The sequence below is a fragment of the Ranitomeya variabilis genome, chromosome 1 (genome assembly GCF_051348905.1).
Source record: "Ranitomeya variabilis isolate aRanVar5 chromosome 1, aRanVar5.hap1, whole genome shotgun sequence".
Classification (NCBI taxonomy): Eukaryota; Metazoa; Chordata; class Amphibia; order Anura; family Dendrobatidae; genus Ranitomeya; species Ranitomeya variabilis.
Window position 1 is genome coordinate 10,458,710 of NC_135232.1, and position 25,777 is coordinate 10,484,486.

General features: G+C 45.1%; 2 protein-coding genes across 3 annotated transcripts in view; one reads left to right on the forward strand and one right to left on the reverse strand.

Moving 5' to 3' along the window:
* LOC143793553 (uncharacterized) overlaps window positions 1-25,777 on the forward strand; it is a 351,737-nt gene that overhangs the window by 242,175 nt on the left and 83,785 nt on the right. The window lies entirely within an intron of this gene.
* The window catches only part of LOC143793502 (uncharacterized), a 54,002-nt gene continuing 33,646 nt past the window's right edge, over window positions 5,422-25,777 (reverse strand). Inside the window, exon 9 of one of the 2 annotated variants that reach the window (XM_077280533.1) lies at window positions 5,422-7,565. In XM_077280533.1, the coding sequence (XP_077136648.1) occupies window positions 5,674-7,565 (1,892 nt within the window). In that variant the 3' untranslated portion in view covers window positions 5,422-5,673. The remainder of the gene's footprint in view (window positions 7,566-25,777) is intronic. The other variant, XM_077280534.1, reaches the window with a different exon arrangement.

The following is a 25,777-nucleotide window of genomic DNA, read 5'->3' on the forward strand; positions in this document are numbered from 1 at the left end:
ATTAGAGACAGGTCTATAGCTAGCAGCACACTTTTGGTCGAGGGATTTTTTTTTTAAGTAATGGATGTATGATGGCATGCTTAAATGAGGAGGGAAAGATACCGGAAGAGAGAGAGAGGTTGAATATTTTTGTTACGTGAGAGGTGACAGCCGGGGAAAGGGACTGGAGATGTGACTGAATGGGGTCACTGGTGCAAGTGGTTGCGTGAGAAGATGCAAGGAGCCTAATTACTTCTTCCTCTGGGACTGGTTCAAAGTCAGAGAGTGAGCTAGATGCAGTGGGGGAGGGAGGACAGTGCATGGTATGAAGAGATTGGGAGATGATTTCCTGTCTAATATGGTAATTTTTTTCTTTGAATTGGCCAGATCATCAGCATAGAGATCCGTGGTGGGGCCTGCACTCAAGGGTTGAGCAGGGAATGAAAAGTGTCAAGGAGACGTTTAGAGTTATCGGACAGTGAGGTGATGAGGTTGTTGAAATAGGTTTAGTTGGAGAGGTGAAGGGTAGTGTTGTATGTTTTAAGCATAAACTTATAATGGATGAAATCTTCGGGTAGATTAGATTTTCTCCACAGGCGTTCGGTGCACCTGCAGCACCACTGCAGGAAACGTGTTTGCAGCGTGTGCCACGGTTGTCGCTATCTGTGCAGAGTTGTTCTATGTATAGGAGGTACAATTTCATCCAGGGCACTTTGCAGGGTTTCATTGTAATGCTTCAGAGCAGAATCAGGACATGAGAGGGAGGAGATTGGGGCCAATGAGGACTGCAAGTTCATCATAAGTTTCTGGGTGTTAATGGCCTGTATATTTCTATAAGTGTGGAAAGTGGGGGTGACCTGAGCTTGATGGCAGTTCTTGATAGAGAATGAAAGAAGGTTGTGGTCAGAGAGTGGGAGAGGGGAGTTTGTGAAATCATCCACTGAGCAAAGTCGGGAGAAGACCAAGTCGAGGGAGTTTCCTTCTTCGTGCGTTGGAGAGTTGGTATGCTGCAAGAGGCCGAAAGAGGAGGTTAGAGATAAAAGGTGAGAAGCAGATGGGGAGAGGGGAAACGCAATGGGGATGTTGAAATCACCCATGATGAGGGCGGGGATGTCACTGGAAAGTGTGGAAGCCAGGTGGCTAAGTGATCCAGGAACTGATGGGAGGGGCGCGGAGGATGATAACCACCGCCACTTGCATGGAGAAAAGGATGAAGAGTCTGACTGCATGGACCTCAAAAGGGAAGACAAGTAAGGGTACTTGGGGGATAACATGAAAGGTACATTTGGGTGAAAGGAGCAGACCAACACCTCCACCTGCTCTGTTGTCTGATCTTGGGGTATGAGAAAAGTGTAGTCCACCATATGAAAGAGCTGCAGCAGCGGTGGTGTCTGACTGCTGGATCCAGGTTTCAGTAAGAGCCAGGAGGTTAAGAGAATTAGAAAGGAAGAAGTCATGGATGAAGGGGAGTTTATTACACACTGAGCGAGAATTCCAAAGGGCACAATTGAAAGACAGAAGGCATGCAGGGAATATTAATAAGGATAGAGGGGTTTCTGAGCGTAGCAGTTGGGAGGTTTGATTTGCTATAACATGGGGGGCCGGGGTTGGGAGAGAGGTCTCCTGCGACTAGGAGGAGGATAGAAAGAGGGAGCAGATGGTTAAGTGATTTGTGAGAGCATCTCGTGTTGGATGGTGTGACTGAATGGATCTGTGCTGTTAAGCAATGTGAACAGAGCATGAGTGCTATACACAGGAGTGGAAAGGAGAGGGGCTGATATGGATGGAGTGTGAAGAGTTAATGTAAGGGCGGTATATGTGAGTGAATGCAGCAGCCAGGATATAAATTATACAAATGCATATGGTGATTATTTGTTGTGTTCCAAATGTACAGGGAATAGAATTATTAAATTGTCTTACCTGCCTCATGCCCTGTCTAACTGCCATGTTGTAACTGCCAGTGCTTTGATAAATCTACTTCAATTAAATGTGCACAAATATATGTGCACGAATGCCCCCTGCATCTTCAGGAATTAATACAAATTGACAGGAAAAATGTTATTTTTAGAGAGAAGTGTCGCTAACGTCTGAACAGGCTACTAGAGCTTGCAGACTTTAAGGCCGTTATTTGGCTGTGAATTGCTAAATAAACCACCATGAGACACCCAATAAAATCTGAGAAAACATGATTCATGAAATTCTGGAACACTGCTGGCAAGTTAGTCAGGCCAAAGGGCATAACCAAATTCTCAAACAAACCTTCAGACGTGAGTTTTCCACTCATCCCCTCACGCATACGGATGAGATTGTATGCTCCCCTGAGGTCCAACTTAGAGAACCACCTAGCCCCCGAGAACTGGTCGTACAAATCGGGTATAAGAGGGAGGGGATAAGTGTTTCTTATAGTGATTTTATTCAGTTCTCGAAAATCAAGGCATGGGAGTAAACCACCATCTTTTTTCCTCACAAAAAAGAACCCCGCCGCCACAGGAGAGACAGATGGCCGAATGTGCCCTTTACGGAGGCTTTCAGAGATATACTCCTTCATAGAGGCCCGTTTAGGGCCAGAAAGGTTGTAAAGACGGACTTTGGGTAATTTGTTATCAGCAACAAGATCAACAGCACAATCAAGTGGGCGGTGTGGTGGTAGAACCTCAGCCTCCTTTTCAGAGAACACATCCTCTAAGTCCTTCAGGTACTCCGGAATACCTTCCAGACTGACGGATGACAAGTACAGTAGTGAGGCAATTTTTACTACAATTAGGACCCCATTTAACAATATACCGAGATTCCAAGTTTATCACAGGATTATGTAGTTGTAATCAGAATCCCCAACACCAATCCGGCAGGCAGATTGTCCATCTTAAAATACGTTCCCGGTGTAGGGACCTCACTTTAAGGAGAAACTCCTCAGAAACAAATTTGATGACTTTTTAGCCAGCGGTGTTTTGTCAATGGCAACAATATGAATAGGAGTCTCCAACCTAACTGTCCCTAACTTACATCTGGACAACAAGTCAGAGTCAAAAAGTTCATGGACGACCCACAATCCACGAAGGCAGAAGTGGGCGCAGAGCCTCCCCCATAACGGAGTTCCACTTCCAACAAAATTTTTGAAACTGTAGAGAAAGGTACCTGGGAGTCTGGGTGACTTCCACAACAATCACTCAGACTCAGCTGCTTGGTGGTCGGTAGGCAGGCAGGGCAGTCATTTATCCAATGTCCAGAATCTCCACAGTAAAAACACAGCTTCCCTACATGTCGCCATCTCCTCTCCTCCTCCTTGAGGTTGGCGGCCCACACCTGCATAGGCTCAGAAGGAGGCAAAACAACAGGACCAGCAGGGAGCAATGGAACCTTTCACTGTCTAGCACCTCTCTCCCGCAGCCTCCGATCCATTCATATAGCCTGAGTCATAGCTACCTCCAATGAGCTGAGGAGGATGGAGAACCAGAGGGTCCTTCAGGTAATCTGACAGTCCACTCCTGAACTGACATCTCAGCGCGGAGTCATCCCAGGACACCTCAGTGGACCATCGACGGAACTTGGAGCTGTACCACTCGGGTGAGCGATTTCCCTGAACGAGACCCATAATAGTGTCCTCTGCCAACCTGACATTGTCTGGTTTGTCATAGATAAGTCCTAAGGCCTCGAACCTATCTACCGACATCCGTACAGGGGCAATGGGGGGGCAGTGAGAAAGCCCAGGATTGGAGACCCGCCTTAAGGAGATAATCCCTACCCGCTGAGTCTCATTCCCAGACGATCGGGGTCTAAGAGAAAACAATAATTTACAACCCTCCCTGAACATACAAAATGTATCTTTTTCGCCAGAAAAGGCACCAGGAAGTTTAACCGAGACTTCGGAAAAGTGCAAAACAACATCTACTGAATCACCATGTCGACTAACAGCATGAAGGGTGGTTCCCTGCACGATCCACGATCTGAACAGTCTCAGTCAGATTTTTCTTAAGTGAGTATGAGACGTGGCAAGGGTCCGATGTTAAACCGAAAAATCCCGCATCATCTGTGTCAAACTGGATACTTGATCTGCCAAGTTACGAAGCGGATCCATGACCAGAGCAAAAAGCAAAATCCCCTTTAAATGTGTGGTCAGTGGTAATGTGATGCAACTGCAAGGAAGTTGCACACAACCTCCCCCAGGGGGCGCAGGAACGGGGGGACAAGGTAGCACTCACCGTGTAGCACCACAGTGAAACGCGTGGAGTGCCACTAGGAGGCGGCAGAGTAGTCAGACAGGCCGGTCTGCAACAAACAGGAGACGAGGTACCAGAAGTAACAGCTGAGCACGTAGTCAGAGACAAGTCAGAACCAAAGAGGAGAGCGGTATCCAAAACGTGAGACGTAAGATAAAGTCGGGGTACAAGCCAGAGAGTTAAAAGCTGGTCGAGGAACGTGGTACAGAGACAGAAAACAAGAGGCGGGGTCAGAGATCAGGCATAGTCATACACTGTAGGGAATGGGTCTAATACAAATAAAGGAAGTCAGAGGAAGAAGGAACACCATGGTATACTGGTCACCTGCTCTAGCGAGGAAGCATGAACTATCATTGACGCCGGCCAGCAGACTACAGAGGACTTAAAAACCCAGCAAGCTCCAAAACGAGGAGGGGATTAACTCCCGCAAAACCAGTCCAGAGAGGGAACAGCAGAAAACAAACTCTAAATGGATCATGACAGTACTTCTTTCCTTGTATGACATTGACCAATCACAAGCAGGCACCAACATACAGGGGGGGAAAAGAACAGGCTGCCACAACCGCTTAGAGCAGATTTTCTCCTATATGAGACACATAACAGTCTGCTCTCCTCACAGATCTCACTGCACAGAGATTATAAATGCTTGGAGTAGAGCTAAACTAAGTGATTACTAAAACTACATCAACTTTAATCTCAAGGCAGTCAGTGTGGAGGTAGGGGATACAGCAGGGCTCACAGCACTGTAAGAAGAAAGCTGCATATGTATTTGTAGACTTCTCAGGTTTGCTTCATGGCCCCCTCCACTACACTGACAGTCATAAAATGAAAGCTGAAGAGCAATCACACTCATCTCTGCTCTACTCACGGTACTTTGTAATCACACAGAGTTCTGCAGAGATCAATGAGGAGAACATACTGTCAGGTCATTATTTTGGGCTGCATGTTCTTTTTTTCCAGAGTTTTTCTATGCCTGATTATGACTGCTCAAATCATGCAGAGGAAGAAGTACACACCCCTAGAGACAAGAGATAACACTCAGTTGGGCTTATCATTTTATCATAGTTTAGTTTAACCTAAACTTTCCAAGCCAGTACCTCTACAATGTAGAAGAGAAATAAAATCTAAAAAATATATATATTTTATTGAGCTCTGCAGCCACTATGCCATGATGTGAGCAGTTTAACATGCTCAAGCTGGTGGAACATCCCCTTTAAACATCACGATCATTTTATTTTTTTCCCCAAAATTTGTTTTGGATTTAATTTGCACATAAATTGTGATTCATAACCAAAACGTTTCAGCAAAAACTTAAAGTAGTCCAATGTCTTCAACTGCCCTTAAAATACATGTACGACACTCCTGAGCTTTCCGCCGTTTATTACATTTTACAAAACATAGTCAACATAATTACAATTTCTTTCCTTCAGGAGTTCTCCTAAGTAAAACAAGATTACATTTTTGTATAAAACGTCTATCACAGTGGACATGAATACGGCATCTCTCCAGTGTGAATTTTCTCATGTGTAGTAAGACTTGATTTACATCTAAAAGATTTCTCACATTCTGAACATGAATATGGCTTCTCTCCAGTGTGAATGCTCTCATGTGAAACAAGATTTGATTTACATGTAAAAGATTTTCCACATTCGGAACATGAATAAGGCTTCTCTCCTGTATGAATTCTCTGATGTGCAGCAAGCCTTGATTTACATCTAAACGATTTCCCACATTCTGAACATGAATACGGCTTCTCTCCAGTATGAATGCTCTCATGTGAAACAAGATTTGATTTACATGTAAAAGATTTCCCACATTCGGAACATGAATATGGCTTTACTCCTGTGTGAATTCTCTCATGTGTAGCAAGACTTGATTTACATGTAAAAGATTTCCCACATTCGGAACATGAATACGGCTTCTCTCCTGTGTGAATTCTCTCATGTGTCACAAGACTTGATTTATCCGTAAAGCATTTCTCACAGTGTGAACATGAATACGACTTCTCTACAGTGTGAATTCTCTGATGTAGAACAAGATTATATTTTTGTATGAAACGTCTCTCACACAGTGGACATGAATACGGCATCTCTCCAGTGTGAATTCTCTCATGTGTAGTAAGACTTGATTTACGTGTAAAAGATTTCCCACATTCAGAACATGAATACGGCTTTTCTCCTGTGTGAATTATCTGATGTCTAAGAAGTTGTGTTTTATGTGAAAAGCACATTTCACATTGTGAACATGAAAAAGGTTTCTCCCCGATGTGAGAGGTTTGATGTACAACAAAATTTGATTTATTTGTAAAACATTTCCCACATTCTGAACATGAATACGGTTTCTCTCCTCTGTGACTTTTCTGATGAAAAACAAAATAGCTTTTACCTCTAAAAGATTTCCCACATTCTGAACATGAATATGGCTTCTCTCCAGTGTGAATTCTCTCATGTGTATCAAGAATTGATTTATATATAAATGATTTCCCACATTCTGAACATGAATATGGCTTTTCTCCTGTGTGAATTTTCTCATGTGAAGCAAGACTTGATTTATATATAAATGTTTTCCCACATTCTGAACATGAATATGGCTTTTCTCCTGTGTGAATTTTCTGATGTGTAATAAGACTCCCTTTATTTTTAAAGCATTTTCCACATTCTGAACATGAATATGGCATCTTACCTGTGTGAATTTTCTGATGTTTATTAAGATACCCTTTGTCTGAAAAAGACTTCCCGCATTCTGAACATGAAAATGGCTTTTCTCCTGTGTGAATTCTCTCATGTGAAACAAGATTTGATTTACATGTAAAAGAATTTCCACATTCGGAACATGAATATGGCTTTACTCCTGTGTGAATTCTCTCATGTGTAGCAAGACTTGATTTACATGTAAAACATTTCCCACATTCTGAACATGAATAGAGGTTTTCACCAGTATGAATTCTCTGATGTATATTAAGAGTCCATTTAGCTTTAAAGGACTTCTCACATTCTGAACATGAAAGTGGCTTTTCTCCTTTGTGACTTCGCTTATGCATAACAAATTGTGATTTCTTTGTAAAGCATTTCCCACATTCTGAACAGGAGTATGGCTTTTTTCCTTTGTGCTTTCTTTGTGCTGAAAAATCTGAGCTTCTAGTAAGTTGCTTGTCACACTGAAATCTCGTATCCACTTTGTCACCTGGAATTGTGGTAACAACATGAGATTGATCAGGAGAATGTTCCTCGTGATTAGGAGAATTATAAGAAAGTGAAGTACTGTGAAGTCCAGGAGGTCCATGAAGGGTAATGAGGTTTTCTCCATTAGAGAGCTTCCTGATATCTTCTTTTTCACAGTTTAGTGATAAAACGTTCTCACAAGGATTTCCTATAAAGATGAAAGATAAATTGGATGTGATTTTTTTCAACAACATAAAAAGGGATTTCTACATTTATTTTATGGAGCTCAAAATGAAGACCCTCATCAGTGAAAGTACCGGTAATAAGGAAGCCAACTGCATGCCATAACATTAACACAATGACGGATAAAGTGAATAACACTTACAAACTGGTGACATTGGCACAAGTCAGGGGTGCCCGAGATTAGACAGCAAATAAACAGTTCTTAAAGGGAACCTGTCATCAGGAGTTACCCCCTTAATGTACCATCAGTGCCATTCTCTCTCTCAAGCTTCCCATCATGCCCTTAGTGTAGAAAAGAGTCCACACAATTAAAAATGGAGCTTTAATATTTCATTGCCATATGCAAATGAGATTGATTAATCACAAAAGGTGGCTGTTACGCCCGCTGCTCCGGATACTCACTTGGTCTCCTCTGCTCCCCTCAGCATCGCTGTGTGGGTCCCACTCAGTTCCTTACCGGCGCTTCCTTGTTTCCGACGACTTCGCAGTCCGCACATGCGCCGTAGGTGTCGGCTGCGCGCTCCACCTCCTTATGCCGGAAGGAGGTAGTGATCCGGTAGCTCCGCCCAGTTATGGCGGCCTCCATCGAGTATTTCAGGATGCCTCCTGCCTTGGTTAGCGCCTGATTATCTTTCTTGTATGCCCGATCACCGGCGCTATAGTCAGGTCCCCTTATAGCTTCTCCGTGCCTTGTCCCCATTGCAGCTGTTCCTGTTCTCTCCTGTCATTTAGCCTTCCAGTGCTCTGTCCCAGTTACCCTGTCCCCTTTTGTTTTACAGGGTGTGTCCTTTGGGGCATTCATTATAGCCTCTTCCACCGCAGATCCTCAGCCCCCGTCCAATTCACTTCCTCCTCGCCTCTTGTTCTGCTTCCCCCAGCTCCTGGCCCATCCTCCTTGCCCCTGGTACCCTTTCTCTCTCCCTGGACCCTCGTTTCATTTTGTTTGTCCACTGTGAGTCGCCACTTTGGTACCAGCAGTTTGGATATTAACCCCTTTGGGCCTGACCCTAACACTCCCTGTATATGGGGGGTGGGTTCACTTGGTTAGCTCGCCCAGGGGGCTCTGGTATCCCTACCCAGAGGGTCCACTCCAAGACGTGTAATAGTGGCTCTACATCCAGGAGCAGTCAAGCTCCATGCACCGTAATCATGTCCTTCGTATGCCTGAGGGCATGAAAGGAAACCTTAGAAGACTGCAATAGCATTGAAGGTACATTAAGGGGGTAAATCCTAATTACAGACACCCTTTAACGAGGACCTCTTGCCTGTTAGAAAAAATATGTGAGTTAAATACCTTATCAAAATCCCTGAGCTCTGATGATTCTTCTGCTCAGCTCTGCGTCACTCCCTTGCAGAGATATTCACATTTGCTCTTTCTGGAGCACGCTATGTGAAATCTCTACGTTTTTCAGTCGCCTCTGGGGACATACGATTTCTCCAGCCTTCCCAGATGCTGCTAATCACAGCTTGGCAGCCTCAGACTGCTGCATCAGATGTTGAGCTGTGATTAGCAGAATCTGAGAGGGGTGAAAGCCAATGTCCCCAGAGAAGACTCTGAAGAAAGCTCAGCTAGACTGCAGAGTAGAGATTTCACATGGTGCGCTCCAGAAGGAACAAATTTGAATATCTCTTCAATAGAGTGACGCAGTACAAAACAGAAAACAGCTGAAGAATCAGGAGAGCACAGGTATTAAACTCAATTTGTGGAGGAAGTGACAAGTCATCATTAAAGTTTTTGTGTTGAAAGCAGGAAAAGGGGTCAAACGTCTGTCAAGGTAACTAGATCAGCATGTCTGAAAAGTAAACTGGTTTACCCAGTATGCACAGTGGAAAAAAAACTACAGTAGCACAAAGCATTGAAATAGTTAATGCTGGATGGTTAGACTGCCCATGCTCCCCCTGTCCACCACTAAAAGGTGCTTGCAATGGGCAAGTGAGTATGAGATTTGGACCATAGAGCAGTGTAAGATGGCCTCTTCTAATGAATCACATTGTCATTTCCATCACGAGGACTGCAGACGATTGTTTACCATTTACTATGATGCACAAACTCAAACACCAAACACCATTTGTGAAACGCACGTCGGGTATTTGGTGGGTGAATTTATTCACTATTAGGCTACTTTCACACTTCCGTCTTTACAAAGACGTCGCAATGCGTCGTTCTGTGCAAAAAACGCATCCTGCAAAGTTGCCCGCAGGTTGCGTTTTTTGCACATAGACTTGTATTACCGACACATCGCGACGTATGGACACACGTTCCATACGTCGTGCACTAGATGCGTCGGTAATAGGCGGACTGTCATCACAAAGTTCAATGTAACTTTTTTTGTGCGACGGGTCCGCCATTTTCGACCGTGCATGCGCGGCCGAAACTCCGCGCCCTCCTCCCCGGAACTCATAATGGGCAGCAGATGCGTCTGAAAACTGCATCCGCTGCACATGTTGTGCACTATTTGCACAAAGTCCGTCGGTACATCGGGCTTGCGATGGCCCCGAACCGACGGAAATGTGAAAGTAGCCTTACCTATACTCTGTTCTGTTACTGTTTGTGACTCATCTGTAGGTTATATTATGGAAAGCTCTATAATCTCCATTACTATATGGTCATAGTCATTGGGCGATCACATGCTACATCACGTGCATAAAGTACAGGGTGGGCCATGTATATCGATACACCTAAATAAAATGGGAATGGTTGGTGATATCAACTTCCTGTTTGTGGAAGATTAGTATATGGGAGGAGGAAAACTTTTCAAGACGGGCGGTGAACATGGTGGCCATTTTGAAGTTGGCCATTTTGTATTCAACTTTATTTTTTCTAATGGGAAGAGGGTCATGTGACACATCAAACTTATTGAGAATTTCACAAGAGAAACAATGGTGTGCTTGGCTTTAGTGTAACTTTATTCTTTCATGAGTTATTTACAAGTTTCTCTTTGTTTGCAGCCATCTAGGAAAATGTGCCCGCTTCAGATGGACGTATAAGACTGCAGTATCAATATAGTAATGATTATTTTTTAACAAACAATTGTATTACAATATTGATACTGCAGTCTTATACATCCATCTGAAGCGGGCACATTTTGCCGGCATTGTAATGCTGCAATATTTTTCTGAAGTCACATTTTATACGGCATTTATCATGCTATACTTACACCTCAACCTCCTCTCCCCCTAAAAAAAATTGCAAAAAAAAAAAAAAATGCATTGCTATATTGATACTGCAGTCTTATAGGTCCATCTGAAGCAGGCACATTTTCCTTGCATTGTAATACTGTCTAAAATGTTTTTTAAACAGGGATATCTCATCCGTAACTTGAGCAAGGCTCGTAGTAAGTGACAGGGAAGTGGACATGATGGTGAGTGCAGAGGTCGAGGCATGGGCAAGGTGAAACCGTGCCTGCTGCAGGAGTGCAACAAACACACATCATGTCAATCTAATTTCCTATCCCACTTTGTAGAAGGGCGCGGGACAATACTCTTGAAACCAGTGTGAAAAGGTTGTTAGATGGATAGCAGATAACGCTTCCAGTCACTTTACCAGCACCACCCTGTCTAGCACATGGTCCAGTCCCAGCAGCCACGATTCTGGACCACATAATCCTCACCCTGATCCTCCTTCCTCCCACCATGCTGAATCCCCGGAGACAAGTGATCCCACAATATGGATACTCCGAAGAGCTGTTCACATTTAAATTTATAGATTCTGGCCTCTCGCCCTGCCCGTTTCAAGCAGGACATGTAGTGATGCTCAAATATATCAGCAGCCATGGTCAAAAGAAAGTGATGGTGGGAAAATGCAGCTACTGTCACAAGAGGTGGATGATGGTGAGACATAACTGCCAACAAGTGGTGTTGTTAAGTAAGCAAATCAGGTGTTGGACCAGGGTGATGATGAAGTAGAAGATGAAGTGGTGGATGATGAAGTCACCTACCCAAACTGGAAAAATGAGCAGACAGTAGAGCACATGGGAAAGGATCCATAGCACCACAACAGGTAGGAAGAGGCAGCAGGCCAAAGACACAAGGTGGGCAACTGATCCCCAGAGCACCAACCAACACAGGTGAAGTTGCCAGGCCAAGGTTAGGTGTTTAAAAAAGCTGCAGATTTGCAAAGAGTCCAGTTAACCCAAAAAAGACCATTTGCAATATCTGCCATGCCAGCATTAGCAGGGACACCACAACTACCAGCCTGACCACCACCAGTATGCTTAGGCACATGCAAGCAAAGCACCTAACTACTTGGACAGAACGCCAGGGTCCAGAAACAGTATCTGCGGGTGACACCACTGCTTCTTGCCCTGTTCTACATACACGCAAACCCGTCCATGACGCAGGCGAAGATGCCTCCCACGCTGCACCTGTCATTACACACTTGCAACCACGTCTATGTCATTGTCCCAGCATAGAGTTCAGCTGTCCCTACCCCAGTTCTGTTCACACAAGACTGAGATTATGTTCTGCTGCCTTTCTCGTGACCCTCATGGTGTACGCATTTTGGCAAAGGCCGGGATCACACATGCGAGAAAGATGGCCGAGTCTCGCATGTTAATACCCGGCCCTGCCGCCTGCACTCTGGAGCGGAGCGTGTGGCCGCATGGCAATACCAGGAGCCGCACGCTCCGCTCCGGAGTGCAGGCGGCAGGGCCAGGTATTAACATGCGAGACTCAGCCATCTTTCTCGCATGTGTGATGCCAGCCAAACACTAATTACTGGTTGGTCACCCTTCCAGACACATGCTACAAGGAGAACTCTCCATCTCTTCTTCCCATGACAGAGAGGTCTAATAAAATGTTGCAGCACCAGAAGGCCCTATTTGAAGAATTATTAACAAAAAAAAGGGCTGATTGTGACTTGTAGGATCGCTACTTCCAACAGGTGGCGCTATAGAGTTTAAGTCCTCTTTTTCTCAGAAGAGGCAATTTGAATAAATAACAAAAAAAACACATTTGAAAACACTGGCGAAAGAGGTCCCAGTTCCTTGGACAACCAAGGAGTGGAGATAAGGGAGACACACAGACACACACCAGATGCAGCAGAGGCAGGGCAACACTCTCAAATGTCTGGGACCCTCAAGCGTCCAGGCTCTGATGCGTGCGGTGCTCTGAAAAAGAGGGAAACGTTTTGGAAGATGCTGAAGCAGTATCGTGCCTACCGTACCAGCGTCCTCCGTGATTCCTCTGTGCCTTACTACTATTGGGTATCCAAGCTGGACAAGTTGGATGAACTGTCTCTTTACACCTTGGGAGGTCTTGGCCTGCTCTGCTGCTAGCATTTTGTCAGAGCGGATTTTTGGTGCTGCCACTGAGGGTACTATAACCGATAGGCTCATCTGACTGTCAACTGAAAATGCTGACAGGCTGACTCTTATAAAAATTAACAAGGATTGGGCCAGATTTTTGCAAACCACCGGATGACAGCAGCAGAATATAAACTCAAATACAGTGTTCTTCTTTTTTCTGTTCATTTCCCATGCCCCCTTTCCACCCAAACATTGGCATGTGCTTCAGGATTTCGTCTTTTTTGTGTCTTCCTTCTCCTACACCACATCAACAGGGTGATCATGCTACCCTCACTATACATTTTTAAAGGTGTTTATGATGCCCGCATTGACTATTTTTAGAGGTCTACCTGGAATATATATATATATATATATATATATATATATATATATATATATATATATATATATATATATATATATATATATATATTTGTGCAAAAAGAAAAAAAGGAGCATGAACCGCACATCCCAAAATCATACGTTGATCTAAAGCCGCTAGGCAAAAATTTAAATACTGAACATGAGGTTTTCAGTTTAACATTCTGATCAGACTGTATGAAGCCCACTGCCCCTTCACGGCAAACCTCGTAGTGGGTCCTAACGCCCTAACGGAGCGGAGCCGTGCGGCGACCACTGCCGCAGCGGCCATGCACCAGCAGGGCGGACGGCCTGTTGCCCCACAGCACCCATGCTGCGAGACTGAGCCCCCATGACTCCAGACCGCGCCGCCCCACCAGCACAAAGCCACAGCAACAATGGCCGCACACAGCACCAGCACCAAAATGAAGGGAGCATTTAAACTCACCTTCCTCCAACTCTTCAGTGAGAGCCAAAATGGGCTAGACCCAGTGTATGTGTATATATACACATACACATCCCTTGCCCCTAATTCCAGTCTAGGAGACCCATTCCTTAGTAATGGGAAAAATGCTTTTCTCTGGATCCGCCTTCTTGTTGAGGGAACATTTTTTTTAAACAAAAAGAGACAATGAGTTATGTCACGGTTCACACCGTGCTGCCAACAATATGTCAGGGATCCCGGGGAGGATACCTTTATCGTCCCCACTATTCACACCAATTTGTCACAAACCGGGGTTGTTTGGTTGCCCCTGGTTCCATCTGAAGGGGATTTATCTATATCCCACTTCCCAGTACCGGTTTGGAACTTGCAACTCTCTGGCGCCCCCCTTTACCCTCAGGTCAGATTAGATACTACACCTAGGGTAATTAGTTGCTAGAAAGGCTGCCTGCTATGTACTGGCTATTGGGCACGCTGCAGCCAGGGCGATATAACTACTCCTACACAGGCAGGAACAATAATAATCAACGCCGTCGTCGCTACAAAGATTCCCAATCGCACAGAACAAAGTATGCTGCCACAAGCACCGATTTCACAAGGGTTAACGGGTCCGGAGCCAACCCAAATCAGTAGCGTAATTCACTTCAGAGGAAGAGCCAGTTCATTTATAGAGCAGGGAGAAACAAGCTAGTAAATTATATCTTTTACTCCATAAAAAGGTAGGCAGTGTTTACAAAGTATAAAAGATATTATAAAGAAGACAATTCATATGTACATTGCAATTACAAATAAAAAAAGGATTAAAATTGAATAGAACACTTACAGATCGTTATGTCATGGTATCATCTTGGCTGGCCTGTGGCTTAGGAGGATAATTACATCTAGATGCATAGCACATATGTAGAGAGCAGCAGGACCCCGGACACAAGACGCTGTTGGAATCCTGTCTCACTAATACACTGCGTGCAGAATTATTAGGCAAGTTGTTTTTTGCTCAAATGATACTTTTTATACATGTTGTCCTACTCCAAGTTGTTCAGGCTTGAGAGCCAACTACCAATTATGTAATTCAGGTGATGTTCATCTCTGTAATGAGGAGGGGTGTTGTTTAATGACATCAAAACCCTATATAAGATGTGCTTAATTATTAGGCAACTTCCTTTCCTTTGGCAAAATGGGTCAGAAGAGAGATTTGACGGGCTCTGAAAAGTCCAAAATTGTGAGATGTCTTGCAGAGGATGCAGCAGTCTTGAAATTGCCAAACTTTTGCAGCGTGATCACCAAACAATCAAGCGTTTCATGGCAAATAGCCAACAAGGGCGCAAGAAGCGTGTTGGCCAAAAAAGGCGCAAAATAACTGCCCATGAATTGAGGAAAATCAAGCGTGAAGCTGCCAAGATGCCATTTGCCACCAGTTGTGCCATATTTCAGAGCTGCAACGTTACTGGAGTAACAAAAGGCACAAGGTGTACGATACTCAGGGACATGGCCAAGGTAAGGAAGGCTGAAAAACGACCACCTGTGACCAAGAAACATAAGATAAAACGTCAAGACTGGGTCAAGAAATATCTTGACTGACTTTTCAAAGGTTTTATGGACTGATGAAATGAGTGACTCTTGATGGGCCAGATGGATGGGCCAGAGGCTGGATCAGTAAAGGGCAGAGAGCTCCACTCCGACTCAGACTCAGACGCCACAAGGTGGAGGTGGGGGACTGGTATGGGCTGGGATCATCAAAGATGAACTTGCGGGACCTTTTCTGGTTGAGGATGGAGTGAAGCTCAACGCACAGACCTACTGCCAGTTTCTGGAAGACAACTTCTTCAAGCAGTGGTACAGGAAGAAGTCGGTATCGTTCAAGAAAAACATGATTTTCATGCAGGACAATGCTCCATCACATGCCTCCAACTACTCTACAGCATGGCTGACCAGTAAAGGTCTCAAAGAAGAAAAAATAATGACATGGCCCCCTTGTTCACCTGATCTGAACCCCATAGAGAACCTGTGGTCCCTCATAAAATGTGAGATCTACAGGGAGGGAAAACAGTCCACCTCTCGGAGCAGTGTCTGGAGGCTGTGGTGGCTGCTGCAGCAATGTTGGTCGTAAACAGATCAAGCCACTGACAGAATCTAAGGATGGAGGCTGCTGAGTGTCATCATAAAGAAAGGGGGCTATATTGGGCACTCATTTTTGGGGTTTTGTTTTTGCATGTCAGAAATGTTTATTTCTAAATTTTGTGCAGTTATATTGGTTTACCTGGTGAAAATAAACAAGTGAGATGGGATTATATTTGGTTTTTATTAAGTTGCCCAATAATTCTGCACAGTAATAGGTACCTGCACAAACAGATATCCTCCTAAGATAGCCAAATCTAAAAAAAAAAACACTCCAACTTCCAAAAATATTAAGCTTTGATATTTACGAGTCTTTTGGGTTGATTGAGAACATAGTTGTTGATCAATAATAAAAATAATCCTCTAAAATACAACTTGCCTAATAATTCTGCACAGTGTATATCTCACAGCCCAAAACCCAGGCACTCTCCCTGTGGCGACATCACTTAGAGGCTGAAACCTCCTTTTACTTGCAGCTATAGTAACTATTTTTATGCAGAACTTGCTGTGGGAACCTCGCATAAGTACGACACCATGCTCATGATGTTCCCCACGTCAGGGGCGTTCTTTTAAGTGTAAAAACGGAGCAATTACCTGAACCGCTTACTGAGAAATCTGCACTAGTTATTCATACATGCTTACCCATAAGTACACAGATGGCTATCCCACTTGACCCAGCAGCCCCTTCTTTAAGTTAATTGGGAGTGATTGGCGGGGTGCTGCCTTTACCACCCATTTATTCTGTTAGAATCCTCTGCCATGTGGGTGGTATTGCATTACCATTGTCATTTATGGATAGCTTGCTCAGGATGTATTTAGCTTTTCCTGCTTAAACCAGCGTACCTTCGTCTCCTCCATATTTCCTCACTGTATGGGCTACTTCGTTTTTTACCTAGTGATTTGTATCTGTATTTGTACAAATAAAGTTTTTTCTAATGACTATTATGTTTTGTGGGACTTTCATACTCGGCTTCTATGTCTTGCTCATAGTCCTCCATACAGTATAATGTCTCCACATATTGCTCCATACTGTTTAATGGACCCACATAGTTCTCCATATAGTATAATGGCCCCACATGTTGCTCCATAGAGTATATTGGCCCTGCATAGTGCTCCATACAGTATAATGTCCCCACATAGTGCTCCATACAGTATAATGACCAAACATGATGTACCATACAGTATATTGGCCCCACATTTAAAACAAACAAAAAAAGAAAACCTCACCTCGGACCGTTCTCTTCATATATCACAGTCCTACCTGTGAGTATGCACACCATCCCCATCGCACATGTGTGGCATGAAGTGAGGGCGCTAGGGCTGAGAAGATGGCTCGTGTGCTCATCAGGAGGGCTCTGCTCTGTAAGTCCCCTCTAGCACACGTGTCATAGGTCTGCCACCACTGCTCTACTGAATACCTGTAGACTAGTGATGAGCGGGTACTCGTTGCTCGGGGGTCCTCCGAGTATTTTTTAGTGCTCGGAGATTGAGTTTTCCTCGCTGCAGCTGAATGATTTACAGCTACTAGCCTGCTTGATTACATGTGGGTTTTCCATAGCAACCAGGCAACCCCCACATGTACTCAGCCTGGCTAATAGCTGTAAATCATTCAGCTGCCGCGATGAAAACTAAATCTCCGAGCAGTCATAAAATACTCGGAGATCACCTGAGCGTGCTGGGGAAAACCCGAGCAACTAGTATATTCGCTCATCGCTACTGTAGACACTTAGACCGGGCTTACACTGGAGGGGTGTGACTGTGGTGCAGTGGTTCACAGCCACCAATTTTACACTCCTTTAAAAAAAAAAAAGAAGCACAGCAGCACTCTGTAATGGCCAAAATACATGCAAACATTGAATACATGCAAATACTGAATACCATTTCCTTTAATGGTACAGTCCCTGCTTGCTGCTTATCATCCTGTAACATTTCCTTTAGGCTGTGTGCACATGTTCAGGATTTTTCAGGTTTTTTCAAGCTGTAAAAACGAGATAAAAACGCTTAAAAAATGCATACATATGCATCCCATCATTTATAATGCATTCCGCAATTTTTGTGCATATGTTGCATTTTTTTCCCGCAAAAAAAAGCATCGCGGTAAAAAACGCAGCATGTTCATTAATTTTGCAGATTTCTTGCGGATTTCTGATTATATTATTGCATTGGGAACCTCTGGAAAAAAGCGCAAAAAAATACGAGAGAAAAACGCGTTTTGTTCAGGAAATTTCTGCAAGGAATCCTGACGTGTGCACGTAGCCTTAATGGTACACTATCTGCTTCCTGTCATCTGCTGCTTATCATCCTGCAACATTTCCTTTAATTGTATATAACAGTGCCTGCTAAATGTTTGCTAAATTCATTTGTTGCATTGTATTCAATACTTACTGCTGTATATCCATGGTGGGGGTCATTCTAGATGTTATTTGGTGCAAAGTGTTACAGCATATGGATGTAGCCAGGCCCAGCGCCTTTGATCATCTAACCTTCCCTGGTGTGTTTGCCAATTGCTAATTTATCTCAAACTAGCTCCCACAATCCCGTTCACCTACAGGCGTCTCCCTGCAGCAAAAGTATCACTCCAGCTAAAGTATCGAGACGCTGCCGTTATTCCAACTGCAGGAGTCAGGACCCCACTCTATGATCTGTCAGGCTTCTTTCACACTTCAGTTGTTTGGCGTCAGTCACTTCCGACACAGTGACGGATCGACGGATCCCAAAAATAGAGTTCACAACAGTACCCCCCCCCTTGAGGAGGGGGTCACCGAACCCTCATCAAGACCCCCAGGGCGATCAGGATGAGCCGCGTGGAAGGCACGAACCAAATCGGCCGCATGAACATCAGAGGCGACAACCCAGGAATTATCCTCCTGACCATAGCCCTTCCACTTAACCAAGTACTGAAGCCTCCATCTAGAGATACGAGAATCCAAAATCTTCTCCACCACGTACTCCAATTCGCCCTCGACCAGCACCGGAGCAGGAGGCTCAACAGAAGGAACCACAGGTACCACATACCTCCGCAACAAAGACCTATGGAACACATTATGAATGGCAAACGATGCTGGGAGATCCAAACGAAAAGACACCGGGTTAAGGATTTCCAAGATCTTATAAGGACCGATGAAGCGAGGCTTGAATTTAGGAGAGGAGACCTTCATAGGAACATACCGAGAAGACAGCCACACCAAATCCCCAACACGAAGTCGGGGACCCACACCGCGGCGGCGGTTGGCAAAGCGCTGAGCCTTCTCCTGTGACAACCTCAAATTGTCCACCACATGGTTCCAAATCTGCTGCAACCTATCCACCACAGAATCCACCCCAGGACAGTCAGAAGGCTCAACCTGACCCGAGGAAAAACGAGGATGGAAACCAGAATTGCAGAAAAAAGGCGAAACCAAAGTAGCAGAACTAGCCCGATTATTAAGGGCAAACTCAGCCAAAGGCAAAAAAGTCACCCAATCATCCTGATCAGCAGAAACAAAACATCTCAAATAAGTTTCCAACGTCTGATTAGTTCGCTCGGTTTGGCCATTAGTCTGAGGATGGAAGGCCGACGAAAAAGACAAATCAATGCCCATCTTAGCACAAAAAGTCCGCCAAAACCTGGACACAAACTGGGATCCTCTATCAGACACAATATTTTCAGGAATGCCGTGCAAGCGAACCACATTCTGAAAAAATAGAGGAACCAAATCGGAGGAAGAAGGCAACTTAGGCAAGGGCACCAAATGGACCATCTTGGAAAAACGATCACACACCACCCAGATGACAGACATTTTCTGAGATACTGGAAGATCCGAAATAAAATCCATGGAAATGTGCGTCCAAGGCCTTTTCGGAACAGGCAAAGGCAAAAGCAAACCGCTGGCACGAGAACAGCAAGGCTTAGCCCGAGCACAAATCCCACAAGACTGCACAAAGGAACGCACATCCCGCGACAAGGAAGGCCACCAGAAGGACCTAGCCACCAAATCTCTGGTACCAAAAATCCCAGGATGACCCGCCAACACCGAAGAATGAACCTCGGAAATAACTCTGCTGGTCCATCTATCCGGGACTCTGGTGGACAACGGTCAGGTCTATCCGCCTGAAATTTCTGCAGCACTCGTCGCAAATCTGGGGAAATGGCAGACAAAATCACTCCCTCTCTGAGAATACCAGCCGGCTCAGAAACTCCCGGAGAGTCAGGCACAAAACTCCTAGAAAGTGCATCAGCTTTCACATTCTTCGGACCAGGCAGGTATGAGACCACGAAGTTGAAACGGGAGAAAAACAACGACCAACGAGCCTGTCTAGGATTCAGGCGCTTGGCAGATTCAAGGTAAATCAGATTTTTGTGATCAGTCAAGACCACCACACGATGTTTAGCTCCTTCGAGCCAATGTCGCCACTCCTCAAATGCCCACTTCATAGCCAACAACTCCCGATTACCAACATCATAATTCCGCTCGGCAGGCGAAAACTTTCTTGAAAAGAAAGCACATGGAGTCATCACAGAGCCATCAGAGCTTCTCTGCGACAAGACAGCCCCTGCTCCAATCTCAGAAGCATCAACCTCAACCTGGAAGGGGAGAGAGACATCTGGCTGACATAAGACTGGAGCTGAAGAAAACCGGTGCTTCAGCTCCCGAAAGGCCTCCACGGCCGCAGGAGACCAATTAGTCACATCAGAACCCTTCTTGGTCAAATCCGTCAAAGGTTTAACCACGCTAGAAAAATTAGCGATGAAACGACGGTAAAAATTAGCAAAACCCAAGAACTTCTGAAGACTCTTAACAGACGTGGGCTGAGTCCAGTCATGAATAGCCTGGACCTTGACTGGGTCCATCTCCACCGTAGAAGGAGAAAAAATAAAACCCAAAAAGGAGACCTTCTGTACTCCGAAGAGGCATTTTGAGCCCTTCACAAATAAAGCATTAGCACGCAGGACCTGAAACACCATCCTGACCTGCTTCACATGGGACTCCCAATCATCAGAAAAGACCAAAATGTCATCCAAATAAACAATCATAAATTTATCCAGATATTCTCGGAAGATGTCATGCATGAAGGACTGAAACACAGAAGGAGCATTAGAGAGTCCAAAAGGCATCACTAAGTACTCAAAATGGCCTTCGGGCGTATTAAATGCTGTTTTCCATTCATCTCCCTGCTTAATGCGCACAAGGTTATACGCACCACGGAGATCTATCTTGGTGAACCAACTGGACCCCTTAATCCGAGCAAACAAATCAGACAATAGTGGCAAAGGATACTGAAATTTGACTGTAATTTTATTCAGAAGGCGATAATCTATACAAGGTCTCAAAGAACCGTCCTTCTTGGCCACCCAAAAAAAATCCTGCACCAAGAGGAGAAGAGGATGGGCGAATATGTCCCTTCTCCAGAGACTCCTTTATATAACTCCGCATCGCGGCATGCTCTGGTGTAGACAAATTAAAAAGTCGTCCCTTAGGAAATTTACTACCAGGAATTAAATTTATAGCACAGTCACAATCCCTATGAGGGGGCAGGGCACTGGACCTGGGCTCATCAAATACATCCTGGTAGTCAGACAAAAACTCAGGGACCTCAGAAGGAGTGGAAGAAGCAATAGACACCAACGGAGTATCGCCATGAATTCCCTGACAACCCCAACTTGACACAGACATAGCTTTCCAATCCAAAACTGGATTATGAGCTTGCAGCCATGGCAGACCCAAAACGACAACATCATGCAAATTATGCAGAACAAGAAAGCGAATCACCTCCTGATGTACGGGAGTCATGCACATGGTCATTTGCGTCCAATACTGAGGCTTATTCTCAGCCAATGGCGTAGCATCAATTCCCCTCAGAGGAATAGGAAATTCCAAAGGCTCCAGGACAAAACCACAGCGCCTGGCAAACGACAAATCCATCAGATTCAGGGCAGCACCCGAATCCACAAAAGCCATAACCGAGTAGGACGACAAAGAACAAATCAAAGTAACAGACAAAATAAATTTAGGCTGTATAGTACCAATGGTGACAGGTTTAGCGAATTTTTTTAAGCGTTTAGAGCATGCTGAGATAACATGAGTAGAATCACCACAGTAAAAGCACAACCCATTTTGACGTCTATGACTTTGTCGCTCAATTCTGGTCAGAGTTCGGTCACATTGCATAGACTCAGGTCTCTGTCCAGAAAATACCGCCAAAGGATGAGCAGATTTGCGCTCCCGCAAACGCCGATCAACCTGAATGGCTAAAGCCATAGAATCACTCAGACTCATAACATTCTCAACGGCCTCAGAAAGACCTTCTCTGAAATTTGCAGCCAGGGCACACTCATTCCATTGAGTAAGCACCGACCATTTCCGAAATTGACAATACACCTCTGCTTCATCCTGACCTTGAGAGATAGCCAGCAACGCTTTTTCTGCCTGATTCTCAAGATTAGGCTCCTCATAAAGCAGTCCAAGAGCCAGAAAAAATGCATCTACATTAAGCAAAGCTGGATCTCCTGGCGCCAGAGAGAAAGCCCAATCTTGAGGGTCGCCACGCAACAAGGAGATAACAATTTTAACTTGCTGAGCGGAGTCACCAGAGGAACGAGGTCTCAGAGATAGAAATAACTTACAATTATTCTTAAAATTTTGAAACCTAGATTTATCTCCAGAAAACAACTCAGGAATGGGTATCTTTGGTTCTGACATAGGGTTATGAATAACAAAATCCTGAATACTTTGCACCCGTGCAGTAAGATAATCCACACTAGAAGTCAGAGTCTGAACATTCATGTCTGCAGCTGAGCTCAAAACCACCCAGCATTCAAGGGGATGAAAGAAGCTAAACAGACTGCAGCAAAGGAAAAGCGGGAGGGAAAAAAAAAAAAAAAAAAGTACTCAGGTCCTTTCTTTTTATCCCACTTCTGCGATGCATTAAACACTTTTTTGGCCTGCTATACTGTTATGATCCTTAGTGGTTGAGGATCACAAATTACTCCAGCTAAGTAACAAACATAGGACAAGCTCTAGGGAGGTGGCAAACTGGACTGACCGCAAATCTGAACCTATACAAACACACTAGAAGTAGCCGGTGAACGTGCCTAAAAATCCTAGACGTCTCGAGCCAGCCTGAGGAACTAACTACCCCTAGAAAGAAAGAAAGAAAGAAAGAAAGAAAGACCTCTCTTGCCTCCAGAGAAATAATCCCCAAAGATATAGAAGCCCCCAACAAATAATATCGGTGAGGTAAGAGGAAGGCACATACACAGGGGTGAAAGCAGATTCAGCAAATGAGGCCCACTAATACTAGATAGCAGAAAATAGAAAAGGGAATCTATGCGGTCAGTAAAAAACCCTTACAAAATATCCACTCTGAGATTTCAAGAACCCCCACACCAACTAACGGTGTGGGGGGAGAAACTCAGTCCCCTAGAGCAACCAGCAAGCGAGGAAATCACATTTTAGCGAGCTGGACTAAAAACATAATGAACGCTGATAATCTAAAAATGATCAAACAAAAACTTAGCTTGTCTTGGAGAGACTGGGAGCAAGGTAGCCACAAGGAATCTGAAGAGCACTGAATACATTGATAGCAGGCAAGGAACTGAGTCTCCAGGTGAGCTAAATAGGAAACCAACCAAGGATAACGAACCAGCTGATGCTGCAACCTGCAGAAAGACAACACTACACAGTACCGCTTGTGACCACTAGAGGGAGCCCAAAAATAGAGTTCACAACAGACCCCCACAGCTCATACCTCCCATTACTACCTCCTCCTACCGCTCTCTATCTAATATGAACTACTGCAAACTTTCCAACATAAACCCCCAGTGCCCTTCAAGCCCACCCCCCTGCTCCCTCTCTCTGGAGCACTCTGGAATGCCCATTTAATCTGCAATAAGCTTCATGTGATTCATGACCTCTTTCTATCTCTCACAAGCTTGCCTTCCTCGGCCTCACAGAAACATGGCTGACACCGCCTCCCCTGCTGCCCTGTGTTACGGCGGCCTCCATTTCACCCACACCACTCGCCCCGGCAACAGACATGGTGGACAAGTGGGTCTTCTCCTTTCATCTAACTGCACCTTTAACCCAATCCCACCTCTACCCTCCCTTATTCTCCCCTCTTTTGAAGTCCACTCTGTCCACATCTACTCTCCCTCCAACCTCCAAGTGTCCGTCATATACAGACCTCTGGGCCCGGCCACTGCCTTTATTGACCAATTCTCTACCTGACATCTTAACTTTCTTTCCACTGACGTTCCCACTATCATGATGGGTGACTTCAACATCCCCACTGATAGCCTTCAGTCAACAGCCTCCAAACTCCTGTCCCTTAATTCATCTTTTGGACTTACTCAGTGGTCCTCTTCAGCCACCCACACAGACGGACATAACCTAGACCTGGTCTTCACCCGTCTCTGCTCTGTATCTAACTTCACCACCTCCCCCCTCCCTCTAGCCAACCATCTGTTCACTTTCTCATCCCTGTCCTCACCATTCACCCATGTCCAACAACATGCGCACCCCCGCAGAAACCTCGCACTCCTACACACCCACACACTCTCTGACTCTCTCCTACCACTGGCATCCATATCCTCACTCCACGACACAGACACTGCCGCTGCTTTCTACAATATCACTCTCGCATCAGCTATTGACGCGGCCGCCCCTCTCTTTCATGACAGAGTGTGACATCTCAATAGACAACCCTGGCACAATAACATCACTAAAAAGCTCCGGCAAGTGTCCAGGGTTGCAGAGCGCTTTGGAAGAAAACAAATTCGCAAGACGACTTCACTGCACTCAAACAGGCAACACTCGCTTTCAAATCAGCTCTCACCTCTGCTAAACAGGCCTACTTCACAACCCTTGTATCTTCCATATCTTTCAACCGCAAACAGTTATTCAAAACCTTTAACTCCCTTCTCCGTCCCCCACCTCCCTCATCTCTGCTGAGGACTTTGCCACACACTTTAAAAATAAGATCGACCAAACAAGGCAAATCTTCATAGCTCAACCACCACAACCCCTTTGTATACCAGACCAATGCCCAAACCCCATAACCTCCCTATCCAACATCACTGAAGGGAAGCTTAATTGTCTCCTCTCCAAATCGCACCTCACCACCTGTGCGCTCGACCCCATCCCACCTCCTCCCCAACCTCACCACTACTCGTATCCCATCCCTAACCCACCTCTTCAACCTATCACTAACTTCTGGCACCTTCCCTTCTGCTTTCAAACATGCCACAATCACGCCTATCCTCAAAAAGCCAACCCTCGATCCAACTGCTATGTCCAGCTATCATCCAATATCGCTGCTCCCATTCTCTTCCAAACTCCTGGAGCAGCACGTCCACGCTGAACTTTCCTCCCACCTCTCATCTAACTTGCTCTTTGACAATCTACAATCTGGTTTCCGCCCCATCACTCAACTGAGACAGCCCTGATCAAAATCACTAAAGACCTACTTACAGCCAAAGCTAATGGACAATACTCTGTACTCCTCCTCCTAGACCTGTCCTCTGCTTTCGACCACTGCCTCCTACTACAGATCCTCTCCTCCTTTGGCATCAAAGACCTCGCCCTATCCTGGATCTCCTCATACCTTTCCAACCGCACATTCAGCGTCTCCCACTCCCACACTACCTCCTCATCCCACTCTCTCTGTTGGAGTCCCCCAAGGCTCTGTTCTAGGTCCCTTACTCTTCTCAAACTATACACTTGGCCTGGGACAACAAAGTCCCATGGATTCCAGTACCACTTATATGCTGACGACACTCAGATCTACCTCTCTGGCCCAGATGTCACCTCTCTGCTGTCCAGAATCCTGGAGTGTCTATCAGCCATATCCTCCTTCTCCTCAAACACAATGTGGACAAATCTGAACTCATCATCTTTCCAGCATCTCACAGATCTTCCTTACCTGACCTACCTATCACAATTAACGACATCACGCTTTCCCCCCATTCTGGAAGTCCGCTGCCTCGGAGTAACCCTT